The sequence below is a fragment of the Ornithorhynchus anatinus genome, chromosome X3, assembly GCF_004115215.2.
Source record: "Ornithorhynchus anatinus isolate Pmale09 chromosome X3, mOrnAna1.pri.v4, whole genome shotgun sequence".
Lineage (NCBI taxonomy): Eukaryota > Metazoa > Chordata > Mammalia > Monotremata > Ornithorhynchidae > Ornithorhynchus > Ornithorhynchus anatinus.
Window position 1 is genome coordinate 27,187,015 of NC_041751.1, and position 27,033 is coordinate 27,214,047.

At 39.7% G+C, this 27,033-nt stretch overlaps 1 protein-coding gene across 2 annotated transcripts in view; it reads right to left on the minus strand.

Moving 5' to 3' along the window:
- Positions 1 to 27,033, minus strand: part of MAN2A1 (mannosidase alpha class 2A member 1) — a 159,213-nt gene that overhangs the window by 93,848 nt on the left and 38,332 nt on the right. For both annotated transcript variants that reach the window (XM_029053956.2, XM_039910655.1), the window contains exons 5-10: positions 16,453 to 16,580; positions 14,275 to 14,448; positions 8,381 to 8,567; positions 5,845 to 6,022; positions 1,949 to 2,145; positions 122 to 304 (exon numbers count right to left, since the gene is read on the minus strand). In XM_029053956.2, coding sequence (XP_028909789.1) covers positions 122 to 304; positions 1,949 to 2,145; positions 5,845 to 6,022; positions 8,381 to 8,567; positions 14,275 to 14,448; positions 16,453 to 16,580 — 1,047 coding nt within the window. The remainder of the gene's footprint in view (positions 1 to 121; positions 305 to 1,948; positions 2,146 to 5,844; positions 6,023 to 8,380; positions 8,568 to 14,274; positions 14,449 to 16,452; positions 16,581 to 27,033) is intronic.

Here is a 27,033-nt window from a genome sequence, read left to right on the forward strand (position 1 = left end):
GCAGCCTGATAAGCATTTTGGCAGGTACGTTGAAGATAGCTTTCTAAAACAGAAAACTAGAAGATTGCTGAATCAACTTAAAAAAAATAATCAAAGAATCACCTTTCATTCACTACATTACCTAGTGCCATAATCCACAACCACCCAGTCTTTAGATGTTCCTGTGATTGCATCATGATGTTGAAAGAGTCCAAGATTTCTTCTGGCCTCTGTCAATAATTTATAATGTGCTGAAGAAGGAAATACATTCATCTTGTACTTTTGGGACTGTATCAGTGCCAAAGAATAAAGAATCTCAGCAGCCCTAATGATATAGCAAAGAAAAAAAAAAAAAAGAACTTCATGTACAATTTAACATTTCTGCTGAGTCCATACTATAAAGCTTACATACTTTTCAAAAATGTTTGACACCACTCAAGAACTTCCAGAATGCTTCTGCATGGTCCCGGACATCTCTTGTGAAACACAAACCCATAATAATTCCACTTAAAATAATATTAACCATCTTGTACAACACAAAGTGGTGAGTACTTTAACAATGAAAAAAACAGCTCATGAACTGCTCTGGAACTCAAGAAAAAAGATGAACACAAGATTTTAGAATTATCTCAATACGACAAGGGTGTGGAAGGGGTTGAATAATGTTTTTCAGGCTTCCAGAAGGTATGAAATCTCAGTTTATTTTCCACTTGGCATATGCTGGGAACCTACCAGATGGGGATGCATCCCACAGCAAAAAGAGTGAATGCCAATCAGTTGGGTAAGTTGTGGGATACCCTAGCTCCAAAAATCACCTTTGGGATAGATTCCAGGCCCAGAAGCAATATGGGTGGTTGAATCAGTTCAATGCTATTTATTGAGTGTTTTACGTGTGCAGGAGCACTGTACTAAGCACTTGGGGGATACATTACAGAATTCATTGACAATCTGTGTCCTCAAGGAGCTTACAGTCTAAAATGAAGTTTATAGTTTGCGGATTCCTGAGGATACTAAATTATACACAAAATCCTGAGGTTTCCCTAAGTGAATCGAAGTTCCTGACAGAGTTCAACAACACATAAATTCACCCAATAATTCCCAAGAAAGAGTCAGAGTAAGTTTTAGTACTTAATGCTAAAATGGAGCATGTACCCCATGGTCTGCCCAGGAATAGAGCCCAACTATATGGGTCGGGGGGAGGGGTGGGTGGGTGCGGAGGGAGGAAGGTAAATCAATGAGCTATTTTGATCGAGCATCGAGCTTACATATCTCTGAACTATATCAAAAATGCATTTTCCAGGGGGCACACAAGTGTTTAGATTTCATTACAGCTCGAGACTGTAAGCTCATTGTGGGCAGGGAATGTGTCTATTGTATTGTACTCTCCCAAGTGCTTAGTACAGTGCTTTACACAGAGTAAGCGCTCAAATACAATTGAATGAATATTCCATAATTTAGAGAATCATTTTACTCTAGAAAATTTGTCAGAATTTATGGGCCTGGGATCCAGGAAGAACTAGGTTCTAATTCCAGCACTGCCACTTGTCTGCGGTGTGACTTTGGGCAAGTCACTTCACTGTGCCTCAGTTGCCTCATCTGTAAAATGGGGATTGAGACTCTGAGCCCTACGTGGGACAGGGACTGCGTCCAATCTGATAACCTTGTACCTACTACCCCAGTGCTTAGAACAGTGCTTGGCACATAGTAAATGCTTAAATAGCATTAGTATTTTTTTTTTTAATTAATCCCGGCTTCTGATGATGTTTTTGCACTGTGGAGTAGTAGCCTGGGGCAAGAGAGGGGATCCAGATTTCCTAAAAGATGCTCTACAACCCGCTTCATTGTACACTCTAACGATGAGGGTTTTTTTGATGTTACTTTTCAAATAAAATCTTCACAACAGCATGAAACTAGTCTGCTTTATTGGCATTTAACCTGCAAAGAGCTCTTTCAAGGTGGTTGCCTTTACCTTAAATAGGACTCCAAACTCCTATCCATTCGTTTGTAGAAAGGTCTCGATGTAAAATATCCACTCCAGTAATGATCATCTCTGTCAGCATACGTGAAGAAATCCCCACTTAAGACCGGAAATGCTGATTTGTTTTCATCCAAAGTTGCTGTTTTACTCAAGGCATCAAAATAATCTGATAATGTCCCAAAGCGTATCTGTAAAAACAGGTTAGAAAACAATTATCTCCAATTTCCAATTGCTGACAATTTATATGGGAAATAAAATTATGGTGGTAAAAATTTATATATCCAAGGAGTGATTTAGGCTACTATATCCCACACTTATTTTCATCAAAATCAACTGATTCCAAGTCATTCATTGGAGTACATCTCAAATGAACCATGGCAGACAATTTCTGTGCTTGTCCAAGAAATATACAAAGTTTTTATTTTTTTATTTTTTAAATGAAGAGTCTGGTTAAGAAAATTACCATTTCCAAAGAGCAATATTGCCTTATCCCTAGGAGAACCATGACTGTCATCAGGAAATATTCAGAGCTTGACCTTATGACCAGCTATATGACAGATATATAGAAAAGACTCAAAAGGAAGCTAAAGTTAATAACTGGATTAAGCTACTAGAAAGGGAAATAGTGCACATATGGATTTCTTCTTCAAACCTGTGGAATTTTATACTTCACTTAAAGAGATAAAGCATAACTAGTGGTAATAGGATTTTTCAACTGTACAGGATAGGAAACAGTGCATTCAATAAGAAACTCACTACATAAAACATGCTCTAGATAAGCTTGTAATCAAATAATTCCATGAAAAGGAAAAAATGACCTCAAACCAAAAATACATGTATAATATTTTCAATGAAAATGACTCACGAATGAAAAAAACATCACTTGCAGTAAAGAAAGCAATGCACTGTCAACATCTTATGGCTCCTTGAGATCTTAATATAAAGGATTCATACTGAAGTCTATAAATCAAAGTAAAGAACATATGAAATATGTCCTAGTGGATAAAGCACAGGCCTGGGAGTCAGAGGACCTGGGTTTCAATCCCAGCTCTACCCTTTGTCTGCTCTGTGACCTTGAGCAAGTCATTTAACTTCTCTGTGCCTCAATTACCTCACCTTGTAAAATGGGAATTAAGAGTCTAAGCCCCATGTGGGTCACGGGCTGTGTCCAACCCAATTAGCTTATATCTACCCTCGGGTTTAGTACAGTTACTGGCACTTAGTAAGTGCTTAACAAATACCAAATTGAAAAAAAAGAGTGATGGACTGCCAAGGCTAATGGATTTCCAGGGCTTTGCAAACCAAACTACAGCATTTTATAAATCCCTGAATAAACTCTAAGGACTCGCACATGGATTCATGCTCTTGAGAGCTATAACCCCACCCTATCATAGACAAGGAAGGAATCTTGTGTATGAACCAACAATACTTCAAAATTATCCTGAATACACTGCCCACCACATTGGGTGAAGATCTAGTGAAAGCTAATACGTAAAGAGCTGGTCAAGCTTCCCAGATCTGTTGCATCACAGTCAATAATTAAAACATGGAGAAGAAACAGAACTCAGACATCTGCAAAGGCTTTTCCACAGCATATGGAATATTGAAAAAAAATGCTACTGAATTCCATCACCATATTCAGCAAGTGGGAAAAAAAAACCCCAAAAAACAAAACCAACAGTCTGCTATCCATTGCTGATCAGAACCCAGTCTGGATCCTCAGAAGGAAATCATTAAAAACGTGCTTTCAGAAACACAATCTAGATTTAGATCGTGTAACGGTTCAGTGGCTACGATCTTTGCCACCTGCTAGATACAAGGGTACAAGGAACATCAAGACATCTAATCTGTATAAATCAATCTTACAAAAGCATTTGCTATCATCTAGGAAGTTACGAGGTCAAACCAAGTAAGTAGCCCAGCACACATGTAGCTAGCCAGCAGGGTCCCAGCTGAGACTCTAACATTCCCCTGCCCCTCCTCCTGCTGGAAGAGGAAACACGTGGCTTGAGTGCAGACCATTTAAGTCACTTGTTTACAGGGAAAAAAAAATTCTGGGTGGGGCAGAGGAGAAGGAAGTCATGCTTGGGATGCCTAGGTTGGTGTGGGGGAGGTGTTGACAAATCTCTAGGGGTAGTGGAGGGAAAGGAATCTGGACCAAAACCTCACTATGTGCAAGTCTTTGGGAAAATGTACTCCATGATACAACTGTTCCCCACATTTTCAAGCAACACACTGAAGACATGTCCTGCAGTACACCTGAGCTTTCATTACTAGCACCTACAAACCATACTTAATATCAAGTTGAAAAATGGAATTACCAGAGAAGTTCTGGGATATTAGTCCCTCATGAAGTGGGATAACTACAAATGAGCAGGGAATAGAAACTATTTAAGCACTTAGTACAGTGCTCTGCACACAGTAATCACTAAATATGATTGAAAGAATTTAAAGACCCTATAAATCCCAACCTCAAACTATGTAGCATGGATGTTAACAGTTGAAACAGTGGTTGAAATTTCAAGAGTAACTCTGGCCCATAGTAGCTTGACATATTTAGAGCACATTAAAATTTGCTCTAAAAGTTTGCAATATAGTCCAATTTTCTGTGTACCTAGACTCCTCCACTTAGATTGTGACCCTCAGGGGATAGAGACCATGTCTTAATTATTCATCTTGTTTGTATCTATTTCAGCTTCAACTGCTTATTTTCTGTCTATCCCAGGTCTTAGTACAATGCTCAGGACAAAGAATGTGCTTAATAGATACCGTAATCATGGAAAAATATAGCTTAGCTTCTCCCCCATCCTTAATTACTTCCACAATCATACATTCAAATTGGGAATGAAGATGAACCATTTCTCTATGAAACATCTTGTCAACTGGAAATCATAAAGCAAATATCTTGGATATTACACTGAGGTACTGCCTGTACAAGATGAAGTACTTAAATTTTAAATGTGTTTTTTCTGGCTGTCCATCTTGGTACAATAATATAAATACAAGTCAAAATACTATTATCTATCAGAGAACCATAAGTTAAATAGACATATTATTCAAAAGCTACCCACACCGCCAATGATATGCTCCACTAATGATATTTTAGCAAACTCACAGTCTAATGAGATATTCTTTACTGCTCTAATTGAGGCACATTACATCAAACTCATGGCCAGTGGTAGCATGAGGAAGGAGAGTGTTTAGGTGCCCATCTCCCATTTTGGACAATTCAACACTAATCTGTGCTGATGTGGTTGCTACTGTTCTCCAGAATTCCAGTGGCCAATCCACTACACCAGACACCTGACAGGGCAACAGAAAAGCAGCATGGTGTAGTGGATAGAGCATGGGCCCGGAGTTACAAGGTCATGGGTTCTAATCCCAGCTCTATCACTTGTCTGCTGTGTGACCTTGGGCAAATCACTTCACTTCTCTGTGCCTCAGTTATGTCATCTGCAAAATGGGGATTGGGACTGTGAGCCCCACGTGGGACAGGGACTGTGTCCAACCCAATTTGCTTATATCCACCCCAGCACTTAGTACTTAATACTACTGGTTATTCTACTCAATCACGAGAGGGGGAAAATGCTGGCAGAAATTAGGATGCTATCAAAATCAAATGCCAAATCATTCAGCATCCACCTTCACTTTTAATTATGACAGTTAAAGCCTTGATTCCATGACAAAACAAAAAACCTCAAACTCAAATTTACACATATGCTAACTTTTACCTTAGTGCATTACCAATTTAGTAAAATTTACAAATTCTAAATGATGTAGGAATAAGTGCGAAAAGAATAAGCAAATTAGGGACACCACACTTGAGAGCACCTTTACCCAAAAATGGTCAACATTAAACAGATCACTAAGTAAATTTTTCACATTACCTTAATGTGGAGCTCAGGGTGTGCATTCAAATAATCAAAAAGCTTCTGATAATTCTGGTACTGCTGATCCCATTCTGAGCTCTCGCTGTAACGGAAATCGTCTCCTAGTGGGGCCAAGAGCACCTTTGTACGGAAAAGCTTTGATTTCTTTCTGTATTGATCTAAAATCATCCAGGCCCTTTAGAAAAAAAAAAAATGAACATAAAATTTACAATGAACCAGTGGGGTGACTTAGAGGGAAAATAAGACAAAGTATTGAATTCATTCATTCAGTCATATTTATTAAGCACTTACTGTGTGCAGAGCACTGTACTAAGCACTTGAGAAAGTACAACAACAGTGACAATCCCTGCCCACAGCGAGCTCACTTTATTATATGCTCTTTAGATCACTCTAGATATAGGTTAACCTCTAGACTGTAAACTTGCTGTGGGCAGGGAATGTGTCGGTCTGTTATACTGTACTCTCCCAAGCACTTGGAACAGTGTTCCGCACACAATAAGTGCTTGCTAAATAAGATTGAATGAATGACTAGTCTTCCATAAAGTCCTCAAATTTCTAATATGAAACTTTCAATAAGTGCTCAGTGATGTTCAAAGTTTATTTTATATATTTACTATGCTTATACCCCTAGCTCTATGAGTCAATAAGAGGAGAAAAGCAAAATAATTTTGATTTGAAATAAGGGTTAATAAACTAATTTCCATTAGTCATCTTAGAAGAATAGCATTACCAGTTTTTTTCTAGATCCCCTGTCTACATTCCCCTTTGACCATGACTGTACAATAGCATCCCATCTTCTCTCAAGTAGCTGACTGAGGTAGCTTCAATATACCATATCCAACACAGATTGCTATACACATACACACACTCTAGTGTGTGTTCAGTTCTGACCTATTACAATTCTGAAAAGCAGATACTAACCTTGCTTAGTCTTTCAAAGAAAATATATGCCTTTCAGCTATATGTAATGCCTAACAATAACAGGGCAATAAAAACACTTAGTGGAGTTGAACCCTAAATTAGTTTTCTCTAAATACACCATCAGTTAAGAATTATTTTCTGCAACTTTGGATCACTTTAATAATCTAACTCTCAACAGATCTGGCCCCTGTGAATTTTAACGGGGCTTAATGAAATTAACATTTCATGTTGTAACAAAGTCAAAGTAAAATAGTTGCTGGAATTCTGAAAGCATGTATATAATATAATAGGAGATATTAACACAGGCCAGCTTTTACATTAAAAAACTCTTAATAGTAAAGATAAAAGTAAAACACAAGGAACAAATTACCCAGGGCAAAGTGATTACTTCTAGAAAAAATTTCAAAGCTATTTCCCTTTTTTCCAAATTTAGGTCACGTATTTTTTCAAGTCAGAAATATAAGTGACAATATACTTTAGCTTAAGCCCCCAGTTTTACAAAGACTACCATTTTCAGAGAGCCCCACTTCCCCATTTTATATCAGCTTTACGTCTAATTGGAAGCTAAAGACAAATGAGGGCAAAGACTGCACATTCACTTCTCAATGAGCCTGATCACTTGCTCAATGCACTCTGTACCCTAAACCAAACATGGACCAGAAGGGACAAGAGCAGGCGAATCATTCTCCACAAGCCAATAAAATGACAGTTTTTCTGGGTAGGTATTTGGTCCTGAATTCTTAAGACTGAGGCTCACCTGACCTTCCCTGTCATGAGATTCCATCACACAAACCAAAAAGCTATGTGTGAAAAAATCTTAGGCATGGAAGTTTGTACAGTAAGAGCTTTGTTATACAACATGCAGGGAGAATGAGAGGTGCTGATGAGCCGAGAAGCAGGGCTGCCAAGTCAGAGCTGACCCAGAGAACCACCCTTGGGAGAGGACTTTGCATAGTGATCCAGAGGGTGAGTAAGAACTATAAGATCTGGAATAAAAGTCCTTACAGAAGCTTATTAGTTACTTCTGAGCCACACTTAAAGTTCATATATCTGGTGGAAATGTAGACTCTGGAAATTCAGAGGGGGGGAAAAAAAAAATCTTATCCCAGAGAATTTCTGGAACTTCCACAAGAAAATCCCATATAAATAACTCATATGCTGGTCATTGTAAACCCTGCCTTTTAGGTGAAAGCAAGCCCCACAATATATTGTTCTGCCAAGATTAGTCCTATGATGGGGCTATCAGTAATGCTGGTTACCAGAGTTTTCTAGTTGTTAAAGGGCCAGATAACCCAGCTCTTACTGTGTACTGTGAGACTGAGATGACAACATTGAAATGTAATAACAATTGCAGCATTTAAGTGCTATGTGCCAGGCACTGTACTAAGTGCTGGGGTGGATACAAGCAAATCGGAGAGTACCAATTGCACAATGAACTACAGTACCTACCATGCAATAGATACACTCTGCTTATCCTAGACAGCCTAATTCATGATGTAATTAACTACATTGTAATAGTTTCCATTAACATTTATGCAATGAATGTTACAGCTGTTGTGGGGGTGGGGGAGGGAAACTTATCTAATATAAAGTTACATACAAGGTTTCCTACCTGTGTTTGATATTTTCAGGGTGAATTGCTTCGGGAGGAACTCTCCAGGGACAACTGACTCTGCCTCCGGGAAGTCGTTTGAAGTCAAACTGGCAGCATATTTTGGGATCGGGTCCACAAGTGTGAGGGATGTCATAGCTGTAGAAGGGCATCATATGGCAAAGGATATCTGTGCTAGATCCCAAATCTAAAATGAGACAGAAAACAATAACATGTACTTTTTTTCTTTTACTGTTATTTGTTAAGCATTTTCGTGTCAGGCACTGTACTAAACTCTGGGTTAGGTACAAGTTAATCAGTTTGGATACAGTTCATGTCCCATATGGGGCTCACAGTCTTAATGCCCACTTTACAGATGAGGTAACAGGCACATAGAAGTTAAGTGACTTGCCCAAGGTCACAGGGCAGATGAACGGCAGAGCCCGGACTAGAATCCAGGTCCTTCTGACTCCCAGACCCGAGCTCTATCTGCTAGGCCATACAACTTTCATTCAGGTCAACTTTCCCGAGAAATGCTCAAAGTACTCATATTAAGTGACATTTTCCTCTGGGGCTACATCACTTCAGGTAGTAATTTAGGCACTTAGAGAGATACATCAACTCTCAAGCCACCAGGGTACCATTTAGTGCATAATGCACTTAGTCACCTTTAAGAATGCTTAAAACAGGCAAAATGCACAAAATGGTGCCCTGGTGACTTGGAAGAGAATATGCCTCCTTAACCACCTAACACCTGACCGAAAGTGACTTAAGTACTGTAGCAAAACCAACTCAATATGAATACATATGTTCATTCATCTTCACTTTTCAGCAGTGCTAATAAGTACTAAATTCAAAGGGCCAGAAACTGCATTATTTGCTCAAGATTACCCCAAATCAACAGCAGAACTAGAGAGTCCATTTTACCTGATTCCAAAAAAGCACTTGATTCCCTAGGCAAGAATTTATTTAAGTTCAGCCTGTTCTCACCACCATAACCCCATCTGTGTCAAACCCAAAGAAACTACCCTAAACCACATTCCTATCTCCAAGTTGACGTGTTTCTTAACTAAGGCCGGAATTGTACTTTCCAAGCACTTAGTACAGTGCTCTGCACACAGTAAGCCCTCAAATACAATTGCATGAGCGAAATCATATCTAACATTCACCTGAAAAGAAACTTGTCTATGCAGTTACCTTTTTCTTCTTTTTTTAACAAATTCAACTGACAGAGCAAAACATCAATTTTGATGAAGTTCAACTACAGACAAAAAGCAATGCTTTTCAACTAGTGGCTCTAGTGTTCCTAGCAAACCAGGCAATCCTGGCTCAAGCCCATTGGAAAAATCACTCTAGTGTTTGCTTTACTAGGGGAAGAAGAGAGTAGTGTTTACTTACTCAGTTTGCTCTAAAAACTACCCGAATTTCTAAAGTAAAGGGTTTGTTTAGTATTAAAATCTGTTATACTCTGTAATTGATGCTTATAAGCTAGGCAGGACCCAAAGTACTGCCTCAGTGTGACTCTCCACTCTTAATCAATGGTATTTATTGAGTGCTTATGTGCACAGCACTGTATTAAGCGCTTGGGAGAGAACACCTCAAGAAGCCAGTTCACTGCCAAAGAGTAAGATGTGGCCTTTGACTACTTGATCATTTAGTTCTGATTCTGGTCTATTCCACATTAACAACCCAGAAAACACATTAAGTTGGACAAGGATTTTAAAAGCAACCTTGAAAGGTCAATTATTTCAGTGCCAAAACATTCCAATCCCATTCCGAACTCCATTTTCAGTGAACTTAATATAAACTATTAGCCATTTTGTTACATATCTGGATTTAAGAAAAAAAAATGATCTTCATTTGCTGTTAGTTTAAAAAAGACTGCAAATCAAATAGAATTTTCCAGATTAAAGAGTTCCTGAAGTCGAAGTATTTATTCTGTAATTTTGACATAGTACATATTACTCATTTTCCTGCCAGGTTAATTGATTGGTGAGAATTTGGTTTAGCTATTGCTAAGCTACTTTCCTTATGGGCCTAAAGACAATGAAAGAAATAAATCATTTTCTAGACTTAGAAATTATTCATTACAAGCACTTACATACTTAATAGGATAGCCTATTTGATGAAATTTGTCAAGAAAACTTATTTGGGTCTGAAATCACATCTCCTCCAAAATGCCTTTCCCCAATTAATCCCGTATCTCCCCAGGTTATAGTTCTCAATCAGCGGTATTTGAGCACTTACTATGTGCAAAGCAGTGTTCTCTCAAGCTGCCACATCAGCATTTTGGAGTCAAAACTTCCTTTGGCACTTTATGTACATAATCAAATCTACCCTATTACTTAAGGACTTGTGTACATATCCCCTTTTCCATCTTCCTCTTGTCTATGAACACAATACAGTAAATGGACAATATCCCTGTCCTCAAGGAGTTTACCCGTGTCTGTCTCCCAGCCACTATAATAAATGCTTTGAGGGCAAGGATCATCTCTATGTATTTTATTCACCAAAGTTCAGGAATCTGCACACAGTAGACATTCAATAAATATGACTGATTGCTTCATGACAACAATTTTACAAGCTTAAGAAGTCCATCAAAGATGCAGAAGCCATAAATAATATGAAAGAGTAATAGAGAGAAAAATAAAACATATTTCATTTATATTACAATTCATGGTCAACTTATACAACCAATCATTTGTGATTTTTGTTCATGGAAACTTGTTCTGAGAGCGTTATCTGGAAATAAGAAAAGCTTCAAGGAGCAAAATAGCTGCTTATGACATTTTTATATGTTAAATTCAGCAATGGAAGGAAGTCAGTCCTCCCATTTTAGAAATGATTAACAAGCATAGCTATGTTTTTTCCCCCTCCAAGGCCATTTCATTAACTCAACTCCCAGTACACTGACCATAGACTAGGCTGTCTCCCATTCTCTTCCAAAAATGTCTATATATATATATATATATATTTTTAATAAACAGGGGGTTGGGAATTTTACGTAGCAATTTCCGTGCCGTATTTGGCAGGAACTACCATTTTGTGCATTCTAAACAAGAGAAAGGTCATTCATGGTTAAAGCAAATGCAGCTTATGAATCATTTTTTATTAGTCAAAAGCATGAGTCACAAAGATAGACATTCCACCCCCTATAGAGATAGTCTAATTCAGATAACACATAAAGCCAGACTGATAATGTCATTCCTTCAGGCTACATTTAAATGTAAAGTGTCCCACTGCCTCCATCTTCAGGAATAAGAAATGTTTGGCCATATCTGGCTAAGAAAACTGAATACAATTTAACAATCCAAATGAAAAATGTTACCAAATATAAAGTTGCCCAGGAAAGCCTTAGGAACTATACAAGAAAAATCTAACCATCAAAATTCATTTTAATTCCCCCCTCCAATTCAGCATTCAATTCATAGTCCTGATAAAGCTCACCATTCTCAGTCCCACTCAGCCAACAATGTCTTGGCCAACAATGTAGTATAATAATCTCAACTGAAATCAGCAGTCTGACTTGTGCCTCACTTTTTCCTCACCTGTTAAATTAGGAGAGGGAATTTCAACTTATTTCACAACAGCCTTGTGGTGGGTCCTCCACATACACAGGGGAGTTTGGTCACATTCTAAGCAGATTAACAGCTCCCACAAAACTAGAGATCTTTAGCTCTTGGGAAGTGGGTCAAGGCACTGTGGTGACTAGAGCACAGCCTGCCAAAGAATTTGTGGAGAAATGGAGGCCCCCCATGGGCTGCTGGTAAAAGAGTGGCATAATCCCCAAGCACCCTCAGACAACCACCTCCAGGTTTCTGCAGCCTCGGGGTACCATGCTTATGGGGGACCACCTCCAGATGTGAGGGTCTCCTTTAGGCCTTGCACAGGTTCATCCAGTCACCATGATATGGGGATTCAGCACAGTTAAGATGGTAATTTTTCAAGTGGCAATTACTAAGTGCTTACTGTGTGCCAACCACTGTTGTAAGTGCTGCGATACAAGTTAATCAGATCAGCAACTGTCCCTGTACCACTGTTTAAATAAGAGGGAGGACATGTATTGAACCCCCATTTTGCAGATGAGGAAACAGGCACAGACAAGTTATGAGACTTGCTCAAGACCATACAGCACACTAGTAGTAGAACTGGGATTAGAACCTAGATCCTGACTCCCAGGCCCATGATCTTTCTACTACAACACAAGTTTCTAATGGCCAACATCTGTTTACGGAATCAGGTGGATCTCATTCAGGAATAATATTCTTGGTGCACATCTGACCTGAACCTCAGCTTCTCTTTCATTTGCTAGATTGTAAACCCAGTGAAAGTAGGTATATCTACTGATTCTGTTGTGTCCTCTCAAATGACTAGTGCAGTGTTCAACATATAGTAGGTGCTCAAAAAACACCATAGATGGAGGCATTCTTTCAAATAATTCAATAGGCACCTCAGAGTACAAGACATGATCCCTTCAATTGCAGAGTTCACAGTCTGTGGGAAACAAATTGCATACATGCAGCAAGAATGGGGAAAGCAACTGGTAATTGCAAGAGTATGGAAAAATAAACACAATTCACAATATTTACTGAGTGCTTACATTGCATAGGGTGCCCTGTACTAAGTGCTGGGGAGAGTACAGAGTTAGCAGACATTCCCTGCCCACTATGAGCTTCATGGGTATTTGAGAGTTTCAGACTAACTACTACACTGATCCAAGCATCTATCAAATGCTGCCTTGACTACTGCATCAGCCTCCTCGCTGACCCCCCGCCTCTGCTGCCAAGATCATTTTTCTTAAAAAAAAAAAACAAAAAAAAAACAAAAAAAAAACAAAAAAAACTTCCCCTCTCTTCAAGAGCCTCCAGTGGTTGTCCATCCACCTGTGCATTAAACAGAAACTCCTTACCATCAGCTTTAAAGCACTCAGTCAATTCCCTTTTATACATTCATTCCATTGTATTTATTGAGCAGAGCACTATTACAAGCTTGGGAAAGTACAATACTCCTACCTTATTTCACTAAGTTTCCTATTACTACCACCCAGTCCCACAAGCTTCACTTCTCTACCGCCCACCTACTCACTGTAGCTCATTTATCTCACCGCCAACCCCTCTCCAACATCTTGCCTCTGATCAGGAAGTCCCTCCCCTTTCATATACAACAGACCACCACTCTCCCCACCTAAAAAGCCTTCTTCAAATTGCATCTCCAAGACACCTGTTCCAATTAAGCCCTCATTTCTCTTACTCCCTCTTCCTTCTGTATTGCCTATGTACTTGGATCTGTACTCTTTAAGCACTTGATATGCCACCTTCAACCCCACAGCACTTATATACATATCTGTAATTTATTCTATTGTCAATCTCCCTCTCTAGATTTTAAGCTCCTTGTGGTCAGGGAATGTGTCTGTTGAACTGTACTCTTCCCAGTACTTAGTACAGTGCTCTGCACACAGTAAGTGCTCAATAAACATCATTGATTGATACTGGGATATGCTTCTAGGTTTTGGATTCTTTTTACTGTGAGATCTCCCAATTTGCCCCCTGACTTTACAGTGATTTTCATAGAATTGTAATTAGTACCAAATAACTATTTAAGTGGTCTAAAATATTGTGTTAACTAAAAATTATACCCATCATTTTCATAGGAAAATCCTACTTGAAGTCTCAAGCCTGCAATCAATAAAAAAAAGGCATCAGATTACAGCATGTGCAGATCATCTCTATTAAATGTGCATACGTCTAGTGCATGACCCTTAGACATCCTTTGGCAAATCAACTTTTTAGCTATTCAGATCTAGTCAATAAAACGGAAGATTTCTTAGGTTTTAGTCACAAATGTTATTTGTATTTTGTTAAACAGCATATTCAGCAGTTGAAGATTTTTTTTTCCTCTAAATGAGCTTTACATACCCCAATTCTGTCTCCAAAAAAATTCCAAGGTCTTTTGGGTAGCAAAGTATTTTTTAATCGAGTAATGAACTCTCTGAATAAGCATGTTGGAAAATCCTGAGCGTTTCAGAAGGTAAGTCATCGTCGGCGAATGTCCAAAAGGATCAATAGCCCAACCAGACCGAGGTTTCACTCCTGTTGACAAACAGAAATTTAGTATTTTTAAAAGGGGATCAAAAAAGTCAAACATTGCCTTTTAGTCCATAGAGACATCCCATTCACCTCTATTCTTCCCTTCGATAAAATAATCATATACCTCCTAAGTGACTAAGAGAGATGAACCCCCATTCTGCAAATGGGTCGAGAGAGTGTTAGGCAGTTGAAGCAGTTACTCATAAGGGGTAAAGGTATAGGTTTTTGCAACAGAGCCTTTTTTGGGGGAAAAAAAAAATTGATACACCTACCTTTCAGTAGCTTGGTACATTCTCTCAACCACACCCAAACCACTCTCTTTTTCAAGTGGCCTGACCCAGAAATTCACAAGGTAATACACTCACAGCCCTATTCCCACGGAGAGGAGAGAATGTCATAAAGATGTGCAAGGATAATAATAATAATATTGATATTTGTTAAGTGCTTACTATGTGCAGAGCACTGCTCTAAGCACTGGGGTAGATATGGGGTAATCAGGTTGTCCCACATGAGGCTGACAGTCTTAATCCCCATTTTACAGATGAGGTCACTGAAGCACAGAGAAGTTAACTGACTTGCCCAAAGTCACACAGCTAAGTGGCAGAGCCAGGATTCAAATCCATGACCCGACTCCCAAGCCCATGCTCTTTCCACTAAGCCATGCTGCTTTATGCATTCTTATGGGATTAGTTCATAAAATGTGAACAACTCCAAGCACACCTTATTCATTCATTCATTCAATAGTATTTATTGAGCGCTTACTATGTGCAGAGCACTGTACTAAGCGCTTGGGATGAACAAGTCGGCAACAGATAGAGACAGTCCCTGCCGTTTGACGGGCTTACAGTCATGGTCTTAAAATTAATCCTTGGGCCATCCCATTTAAAAAAAAAACACTACACAAAGGCTAAGCTTCTTTAATGTCTGTCTCCCCCAGTAGAATATAAGCTCTTATGGACAGGGATCATATCTACCAACTGTTTTATTATACTTTAGTACAGCACTCTTTGCACAGTAAGTGCTCAAATGTCATTAATTGATTAATAAGCCATTTTAAAATAATGCTAAAAAAAATTGAATCTGAGCCCCCTGTTTCACTCACCCTATCCCTCCTATTGCTCCTTCCTCTTGACTCTTTTTTCCTATGTTCTCCTCCCACTTCTTTCCCTCCCCCTGCCATTTCTCATCTCAATCCTAGATTCATTTCCTGCTCCTTGGAAGTCCTGCTCTCTAATGTCACTTCAAGATATTATTGAAAAGTTATAGTCACCAGTTTTATCCTTTTGTTTTAATTAATAACATTCACTAATAACTTTCCAAAGAATATCATAGTACATTCAGTTCTGCTATAAGGTGTGCTTCCATTATGCATTTTATCTAGAATGTTGTTTGGGAATTGGGAACGTTCTTCCGCCTACATGTGCCTGCTACAGATACAACGTGATGTGGTGTTGATACAAAGTTGTTAGCAAATGAACCTGCATTTGAGAGCTACAATGAAAGCTTTCCTCAACATGGGATTTTGCAAGAAAGCAACTCACATTATAGCAGAGTTGGGTGAAGTGTGCAGCTTTTTAAAAACGCAGTTTTTGTATAGATGGGTAAACACATAAGCTTTCATTCCATAGAAATGAGTTCAAAGTATCTGCCCTGGAATAGAGACCTTTTCCCTAAAATGCAACTTTGAAAAATGATATTATATGCCCCATGGCTTGCTAAACGAAGGCTGAGATTAAAAGAGGAAAAAAACCCACCCAAATTTTGGACACTAAACATTTCTTACAAATGAATTTTATTAAAAAAAGCCAGCTCTATTTTTTGTTTTAATTTTAGGAGCTTATTTTAGTGCCACCTTCAGGGACTTCATTGTGCAAAATATCAATTTTTTTATATAGCTCTGATAATCCTAATGCATCCTGCCACATTTTTTAATACGTATAACTAAATAAGATCATGAATGCATGATAGCAGAAAATACCCAATTGAAAGAGGGGATAATAAGTGTACCTAAATTCTTTTCCAGCCACTGATGCCCTTCAATAAGTTGGTCAATTAAAGCATAATAATGTGTAGAAGCTTCATCAGGCATGACCCAGCCACCTGTCACTATTTCCAGTTGTCCGGTTTCTAGTAACCTGGGGGAAAAAAAAAAATGAAATGTACATTTTAGAAATTTTACTTAAAAAAATAAAACTATCCACTTCAAATATCACTGCAAGAACTACTAAAACCTATAAAACAGACCTGTTCCAATAGATACTCAGCTAAATCAACCATATTTATTGAGCACTGTACTAAGTGCTTTGGAGAGTACAATGTAATGGAGTTGACAGATATATTCCCTACCCATAACCATCAAATACAATACTCATTGTTACTCCATCACAGATATGGATTCATATGTATAGAACAACATTAAGAGAAGGTAGCAAATGTTATATTGGGTGGTCCTCTACCTTTGCATCACATACACTAACCTTCTACATAATCAAGATGAAGACTGGGCTGAGCTAATGTACTCCAGAGAAGAGTGTAAAATGACTTTTTGAAAACAATCATTTATTGAACACTTAATAATAATAATAACGTTGGTATTTGTTAAGCGCTTACTATGTGCCGAGCACTGTTCTAAGCACTGGGGTAGACACAGGGGAATCAGGTTGTCCCACGTGGGGCTCACAGTCTTAATCCCCATTTTACAGATGAGGTAACTGAGGCACCGAGAAGTTAAGTGACTTGCCCAAAGTCACCCAGCTGACAAGTGGCCGAGCCGGGATTCGAACCCATGACCTCTGACTCCAAAGCCCGTGCTCTTTCCACTGAGCCACGCTGCTTCTCTGCTGCTGCTTCTGCTGCTTACTGTTTGTAGAGTACTGTACTAAGTTCTCGGGAGAGTACAATATAACTGATTTGGTAGACACATTCCCTGCCCACAACAAGTTTACAGTCTAGAGGAGGAGACACATTAACATATATAGATCACGGATAAGTACTTAAGTGTTGTGGAGCTGAGGGAGAGTTGAACAAAGGTTGCAATCCAACCGCAAGGGTAACACACATGGGAATGAGAAAAGAGGAAATGAGGGCCTAGTGGGGGAGGGAGAACCTCTTGGAGATGTGCCTTCACTAAGGCTTTGAAGATGGGAAGAGTGATCGTCTGTCGGATATGAAGAGGAAGGGACAGCAGGATACAGCTGTATGGGGAGCTGAACATAGGAAACCAAAAGGTAGGAGAACAGAGGAAATGCTTTAGGACACAGTAAAACAAAACCTCAAATAATGCTGCTGAAAACTAGAAGTCAAATGCTGTAGACGGACCAGCCTGGAGCACTGCAATTAAGATAGGACCAGCTCTTTGGGAGCAAAACTCCTTATGGAATGCAACAAGAAGGCAAAAGCAAGAACACGCCAGGCACCTACAAATATCAGACGTGACAAGGGGCAGCATTCTGTGCACACAATATGGCTGGGATTGTGGACCCACATTGCATCTTTCACACAAACTCATTAGATGAGTTTCTCCATCAGTGGCATCTTTGGATATGAAGGACAACTACTAAAATGTGTATTGCCTACTGGGATTTCATATACCATAGAGGCATTAGTGCCTACACATTCTATCAGAATGCCTAGAGGCTTTTAGTTGGTCTTTAGGAACTAATGGATTCAGCAAAAAATTACTATAGGTCAGACAAACTTCACCAGAAGAAAATGGAGAATTTACTTTTAAAAAGACTGAATCCAAAGTAACTTATTTTAAGTAATCAGAAGGGAGCCAGCTGTATGCTTTTACTTGAAAGGTTGTTGTCCTAAAATCACCTCAGGCTCATTTAGGAGCATACACAAATAGACTTTGTTTTTAAAAATGAAAAAATAAAATGTTTATGAAAATGAGAGCTGACTGTGCTGTGAAAAGTTTCAAAAATTGCCATCTGGTCAATGAAATTCTTTTGTGCTTATTTCTTGTGCTTACTTCCAGAAGATAAACAGAACAGACTAATCAGGCTGCTAAGGGCAGTTGAAACCTAAAGGGCCAAGTTGGGGTGGAGATAGACTGTTTGACAGACATTTAGGAATTATTACTCTTATATCATTCTGTTCCATTTCTCCCTGGAGGTTGGAGATCATGCGTTTGACTGATGTTCAACCCTCAACCTCCTTTAGAAAATACTTAAACCTGCTTTCGAATTTCATCTACAATTCCTTCCAAGAATTCCCATGTTTCCACACTATTAACCTGAATAGATTCAGACTTTCAATTAATGGACCTCAAACATACTTCAGGTTTGATTGTTTTTAAAGTGATCAGATTTCCTTTTCGCCTTCTCCTCTCAGTCACAGAACAACTTTGAGAAAGTTAAAGTGCCGGTACGGTAATCGAATATGGCTTCTGTGTTGATCCACGGGGCTCTGAGAGGGAGGCGAAGGGAGTCAAATCCCTCTCAGGCTCCTAAAAGGAAGGGGCAGCCATGATGCAGCTGCTATCGCCACTGACACCATTTCAGGATCTGAGTCACCTATACCATGTTCACTATCATCATTCATTCAATCATATTTATTGACCACTTACTGTGTGCAGAGCACTGTACTAAGCACTTGGAAAGTACAATTCGGCAACATAGAGAGACGATCCCTACCCAACAACGGGCTCACGGTCTAGAAGGGGAAGACAGACAACGAAAAAGTAGACAGGCAGTTCTTCCATGATATCCCTGTTGTTCAAGTGGTGATAGGCAAAATGGCAGGGAGACTGGGACCATTAGGTAGGCATCAAGAGCAGCAACCTCAACTAGAAGTAGCTCTGTCAGGGGCACTCTGGTCTAGAGGCTTGCTCGCCAACCGCAACGGACTTGCTGGCTTCTGACTTTACCTCGCTTCCCACCCTCCTATCTCTGCTTCCACATCCATGCAGTTCCTTCAGCCTAGAGCTTCCACTCCCCGCAGATGTACCAGATCACAGCTCTCATTGTCAAAAACCTCCTAAAATCCCATCTCCTCCCACAAGCCTTCCAATTTATTCCCATCGCTCCGAGTTGCATCCTTGTGGATGGGGAACTTATCTACCTTATCTGTTATACTTTAGTCTCCCAAGTGCTTATAGCATCTGCAGACAATAAGTGCTCAAATACCACTGATTGATTTTCATGCTGCTCTTCAGGGATCTGGTGTCAAAGAGTAAAGCACAAGCACCCCATGAGAGCTCACTAAATACTGATTACTACTATTCAGTCAATCATATTTATTGAACATTTACTGTGTGTGGAGCACTGTACTATGCACTTGGAAGTGTACAGTACAACAATGAGATGTTCCTGGCCCACAATGAGCTTACAGTCTAGAGGGGGAGACAAATATAATTGCCCTTAGCAGGCTGGTCTGGTGTCTGTGCTCAGCGCTACTGAAGCCTCATCTAGTTTTCAAATTCAATAAACTATCTTTGCTGTTCTATCTGTATTTTATTTTATTGTCGGTCTCCCCTGCTAGATTGTAAGCTCCTTGAGGGCAGGGGGATCCTATTTACTAACTCTATTGTACCTTCCCAAGAGGTTAGTAAAGTGCTCGGCATGATTTCACCTCTAATTCCTACAGAGGGATTAATCAAGCTTTGTAGAGAACTTGAAAAATATGATTTATAGGATTGCTCTAAAACAGATTTCAAAGGGAGGGAAGGGAAAAACTGGCATATGGGGGCACATCCTTTTTAAGACCCTCAAAGTCACTAATGCTGTTTCAGTTATGTTGGAGTGGGAGAAAATTGGAAGATGCTTTGATAAGAAAATCATCCCAATTCTCAAAACCAAAAGACAGTTTAACCACTATTAGTAGTAGGACCTATAGAATAGAAAAATAGGAACCAATGTAGACTGATTTGGGAGCAGAGAGTTTCTACTGTGTGCCAGAAATGATATTAAGGGCCACTACTACGAAAATGCTCTTTTCTACGAGGAAGGAAAAAAAAAAGACTTAATTGTAGACCAGAATACATCATTTTACAAGCAGAACAAAATTAAATTAAATTTGTTTCTCCTCTTTCTAGCCTCTTTCTCCCCATGTGTCAGGATTTAGTGAGACTGATTGACAATATGACTGTATAGCCAATGTAACGAGCTTATGAATTGGTAATATTCTCCTCCATTGAAAAGTCATCTCTGGCAATTATAATGGCTATTTTCAAAATAATTACAATGGAAGGTAATATAGCAAAAATGATTGGTCATTTCAACTATTACTTAAAAGCTTCCTGAGGAAAACTGATAGATGTAAGCCCAGTAGCCAAATCTATTAGAGTACCAGAATTCTACCTATTACCACAAAAATCACTCTTCTGAAATGAAAGAGGGCTAATGACACATCACACTTCCCTCTTATCACAAAAGGGATTCTATTGAGAAGAGATGACTAGGCATGCTATTCGAACCGATCAAACATCAGACTCACCAGCTTCGCCCATCAAAAATTAAGTGTGTAGTTTATAATAATGATGGTATTTGTTAAGTGCGTAATGTGCGCCAAACACTGTTCTAAGCACTGGGGTAGATAACAAGGTTATCAGGTTGTCCCACATAGGGCTCACAGTCTCATTCCCCATTTTACAGATGAGGTAACTGAGGCACAGAGAAGTGACTTGCCCAAGGTCACGCAGCAGACAAGCAGAGGAGCCGGGATTAGACCAATCCGGTTTAACAATCCAAAAGATCTGTTCAGAAAATATAAACTCTGAAATAAATGATGGAGGCTTTATCTTTTAAATATGAATTTATCAAGTTACCCTAATTATTTTGGGGACAGATAGAGGGCATGAGTTGAAACTTCATTAGATGACATTTCCAGGGGAATAGCTCAGAATGTGAATACCATGCAGGCCACAATCTTACCACTGAAAAAAGATACAGGCAAATCAATAGTATTTATGTCATGCATATTTGCGCAGAACATTGTATGATGCACTTGAAAGCACGATAAAAGTTAAAATTCACAACCTCTGCCCTCAAGGAGTTTACAATCTAATGGGAGAGGCAGACCATAATTTGCAGACTGGATGAGAGAGCGAGAGACTTGAAGCAGTGGATAGGTGAAAAAATAGATTCTTACAGAGTAGAGTATGCAAATCACTGAGAACAGAAGTGCTACAGAAGGCTGTGAGTGTTTAATTGCTGAAGTGGTAAGTGGGAGGATATGAACTGGCGATAAAAATTAAACTGAGGGCTCACCTTCAGCTTTCCGGAGGGCTTTGAAGATGAGAGGAGCTTTGATGTGCCCAGTTTGAAGTGTGAGAGAGTTAGAAGCAGGAAGGGTGTGGGCAAAGGGTCAGAGGCAGGAGAGTCGAGAACAAGGCATAGTGAGAAAGTTTGTGTGTAGAAATAAAGTGTGTAGTGCGTGCAAAGTGTTGATAAAGGGAGACAGTTGATGGAGTACCTTAAAACTAACGGTCAGAAAATGAAGCATGAACACCATTGTCCCCCCACCACCCCCATTTCTTGCCCACAGTGACCCAGCCATGCACACAGAAGTTAAAAACCATCAGGAGTAATCTCCCTAAAATTTCCCCTGCTCTTCAGTCTCACTCCTCCTGCCTCTTTTTCAACTCTCCCATCTTTCCCAGCAATATCATCTCAAGAGATCTCCTGCAACCTTTCAAAATCCACCCCTTCTACCTGCAAATCTGACACCATCCCTTCCCACCTTATCCAAGCCCTTGCCCCCATCTTCAAGCTTTTCCCCCGACTTTCAAACATGCTCATGTCTCCCCTATCTGCCCGAAAGTCTTTCCTTGACTCCATAAGTCCCTCCAGTTATAGCCCCAGCTCCCTCCTACCACTCCTCTCCCAACTCCTTGAGCGAATTGTCTATACCCACTGGTCTTCACTTCCTCTCCTCCAATTCTCTTGTCTATTGAAGGCACATCTCCAAGAAGCCTTCCGTAAGTCCTCCTCTCTTCTCCCACTCCCTTCTGTGTCACCCTGATTTGCTCCCTTCATTCATCCTCCCTCCCATCCTTCCCGTTTCTCAAGCCCACAACCTTGGTGTCATCTTTGACTCAGCTCTCTCATTCACCCCACACATCCAATCTATCACCAAGACCTGCCGGTCTCACCTTTATAATATTGCCAAGATCCACCCTTTCCTCTCCACCCAAACGGCTATGCTACTGGTACAGGCTCTCATAACATCCCGGCTGGATTATTGTGTCAGCCTTCTCTCTGATCTCCCTTCCTCTTGTCTCTCCCCGCTCCAGTCTATTCTTCATTCTGCTGCCCGGCTCATCTTCCTGCAGAAACGCTCTGGGCATGTCCCTCCCCTCCTTAAAAACCTCCAGTGGTTGCATATCAACCTCCGCATGAACAAAAACTTCTCACTCTAGGCTTCAAGGCTCTCCATCACCTTGCCCCCTACCTCTCCTCCCTTCTCTCTATTGCCCACCCCATACGCTCCGCTCCTCTGTCGCCCACCTCCTCAACAACTCCCCTTCTCGCCTATCCCGCCGTGAACCCCTGGTGCACGTCCTCCTGCTGTCCTGGAATGCTCTCCCTCACCTCCGCCAAACTCTCTTCCCCTCTTCAAAGCCCTACTGGGAGCTCACCTCCTCCAACAGGCCTTCCCAGACTGAGCTTCCCCTTTTCCCTCTCCCTCTGCTGCCTCTCTGCCCCCCCTTCACCTCCCCTCAGCTAAGCCCCCTTTCCCCCCTTTCCCTCTGCTCCTCCCCCTCTCCTTTCCCCTCCCCCCAGCACTGTGCTCATTTGCTCATTTGTATATATTTTTATTACCCTATTTATTTTCTTAATGAGATGTACATCCCCTTGATTCTATTTATTGCTATTGTTTTTGTCTGTGTCTCCCCCAATTAGACTGTAAGCCCGTCGATGGGCAGGGACTGTCTATCTGTTGCCAAATTGTACATTCCAAGTGCTTAGTACAGTGCTCTGCACATAGTAAGTGCTCAATAAATACTACTGAATGAATGAAGGCATGGAATTGGGAGACAAGATGCCAGTTTTAGAAATAATGAGTTTAAAATACCAGTAAAACATTACCACAGTGCTCTTCACTCAGTAAGAACTCAATAAAAAACATTGATTGATCCATACATTACAACACCATTTAATAGTTGAAAAATTAAACAACACTTTTCTGTGGTAAGTTTGTTGGTTTTCTTTTAACCACAGTAAGTAAACGCGGATAGTTTGAGTGCATCTTAATGGCTATGATTTAAGGTATAAAACCACACTAACTGATCACAATCAGTGGTTTGTCAGAGTACTATTACACTGGGTTTTCTCCCTAGAGAACAGCTCCATTTAGACCAATTACTCTGAACTGGATTAAAATGTACTGCCTAAGAATTCACACTTTTATAAAGCTAATATTTAAAAGCAGCTTACTTCAAAATATTTACCAAGGCATACTTCCAGAGACCTTCTAGAAGACTATCATCATCACTGCTTACAGTTCTTGGAATAAGTTTGCTTTTTGATAATCAATGGTCCTGATGATTTTAGATCCTACTGCTGTCCTTCCATCAGGATTCTAGCCGATAGTTGATCAGCTTTCTATATATACATATGTCATAATACAGAAAGGGCTAATAAATCTTAAATCTGAAGGGGAGAGATGCTGCCCATCCATGAAAATCTATTTATATTGACAAAGTGTGGAGGGGGGCGGGGACTTTCAAAGGATCTAGAACATGGATGTCCAAGGCTCATGAACTGAAGAGTTGTAAGCCAGAAAGATAGTATGGTCATAAGTAGCAGATGGGGGAAAAAAAAGAAAAAAAATCCTTTAACCAAAAGAGTAAAGAGGTATGCTTGGGAGAGTGAGGGTGATGTCAATGAGTGGCAGAGAACGGGAGATCTTGGGAGGTGTGTGTGTGTGTGTAGGGGGAAGGGGAGAGAAAGTGGGAGAAGAGTCTATTGCTAACCTTATCCAATGCTAATCTTCTCACTGTACCTTGATCTCATCTATCTCACCGGTGACCTTTTACCCACATCCTACCTCTGGCCTGAAACCCCCTCCTCCCTATCAGACAGATAACTGCTCTCCCCCACTTCAAAACCTTATTGAATGCACATCACCTCCAAGAAGTCTTCCCTGACTAAGCCCTCTCCTTCTCCCACTCCCTTCTGTGCCTCTCACTTGCTCCTTCCTCTTCCCTCCCATTCCCACAGCACACATGTATATATCTAAAAATTTTGTTTATTCATTCAATCGTTCAATCGTATTTATTGAGCACTTACTGTGTGCAGAGCACTGTACTAAAAGCTTGAAAAGTACAATTCAGCAACAGGGACAACCTGCCCACAATGGGCTCACAGTCTAGAAGACTAATATAATATTTATAATATACTAGTATTTATATTAATGTCAGTCTCTCTCTCTATGGACTTTGAGTTCATCATGGGCAGGAATGTGTCTGCTGCTATACTGTACTCTCCCAAGTGCGAGTATGGTGCTCTGCACACAGTAAGTGCTCAATAAATACAATTGAGTGAATGAATGAATGAGAAGGGTGTTGTTCAGCAGCAGTGGCAACCAAGAGACAGCCAAGGTAGGGGCTTGAGGCCATTCACTGCACCTTTACTCTGCCCAGGCCCACACTGAATGGGCTAGAATGGCAGCACACTAGTCTGCCACAATGGCAAAATAATAAATAAAAAATCATATGTGTGCAAGCTGCCCAGCAACTGAAGGTGAATCACAGTTTGGCCACCACTGATCCAGGGAAACAGAATAGATTCCCTACTGTTTACACAGAAGGATGTAGCTGTTTAATGTTTTTTCCTAAATTTAAGTTGTTCTGGAGGATGTATCTCAGGACTGAGATAATTTTTTTTTAATTAAATTTAGAGGAACAAAAAAATATGACAAAGCCCAGCCCTGTTACCCAAGACCCCAAATTCACCACTTAACTAGGACTCCAGAGTGCAAGTCACTACTTCCCAGGCAGTATTCTGTCACAGTCCCCTCAAAGTTTCTATGATCGGGTCAAGATTACAAAGACTACATTACAAAATTAGCATTAAAAAAAAAAATCCTGATCATTCCTATTTTTTCCTAGATACCATGATCACAGATTTAAAGTTTCATCACATGTACATGATTATCACAGAACTTTTCCCTAATGGGGAAGTTGAAACAGGCAATTTATTAGCAAACAATGCATCATTAAAGTGAACTTTGGAGACTCAAATTAATTTCACATGAGAAAACCACATGAATGTATAATCACATATCCAGGATAATACGGGGAAAAGGATGAAGTAGGAATCTTTTAAAGGTGAATTAAAAAAATAAAAATTCAAATATGGATGCTTTGATGAAGCAGTTGGAATCAAATGATATCTACTGTCCTTACCAAGACTCGTTGCTTCCATTTAATTCCACGGTTTTCGAACTACTATAAAGTAGCTTAAATAGCAAAAAAGTCACCTCAAGCACACCATTTGGAAACCTAATTTGACCAAGAAACTGTATTGTTTTTTCTACCATAGTCTTACTTTTTTTTTTAATACAAATGCTCCTGTTATAATGCATGTTTTCAAAAATGTTTTGGCTAAGATGTGATTAAGGAATGAAAAAACAGTCTTTTGACAAGGTCATTCTGTGCTTGGTATGCTGCATGACTCAAGAAACTGCTTGTGTGCACGTGCCTGTTGTCAGGAACAGGTGAACACTACAGCCCAACTTTTTCATGACATTTCACAAGAACTTAACTCTGGTGCTGTAGGTGACCTGAAAGTATGTGTATATGTATGTATATGTGTATGTTCATATTATATAATGATTTGAACTTGGACACACTAATACACTTTACACTATTTCCTATGGGAAGCTGCACTTCATTCACTCACATATGCTATTTGTTAAGTGCTTACTATGTGTATGAAGTATATCACTACACATACAAGTGCTGAAGGTAGCTGTTGTAATGACATGGCCAGGGTTGACAGAAGTTTCCTAAATGAGAGCCATGTGCTAGAGACAGGAGAGTTGAGAGAGAGAGAGATTAATAAGGTTAGCTTGCGAGGAGTAGAGAGCAAGAACTGGGATATAAAGACAACAGATACTTAAGGAGAGAACTGATAGAAAGCAATGAATCCAGATAATTGCCTCAATTCTGTATTTAAACTTTGGCTGCAGAAACCTGACCTCAAAGGGAATTAAAACAACAACAAAAAAAATGTTAAGAAGCTGGATTCATATTAACCCTAATAAACATGCACATACAAATGGCTTGTCTTAAACTGCAACATCCTGCTGGTTTTCTTCATAAGATTCACTGGTTTTCAATTTACTTCATTTTGCATTTTCAGTATTTTACAGTAACTTTTGAAAAATGGATACCACCATTTTCCAAAGGTCTGCAAATCAAGTGTGGCTTTATAAAATCTAATTTATTCTACGCATATGACATAAGAAATGCCATGACTGGGTCAGACCGATAGTTCAGCCAACTCAGTCTGTCTCCAACAGTGGAAATAAAATACTTGAAGGGTAATTGAAGTTTATCCTCCTTGATAGCCAAGATGCAAAAAGTTGAATTCTCTTCAAGGTACATTTCCACCATACTGCTTTTCGGGTATTTACCCT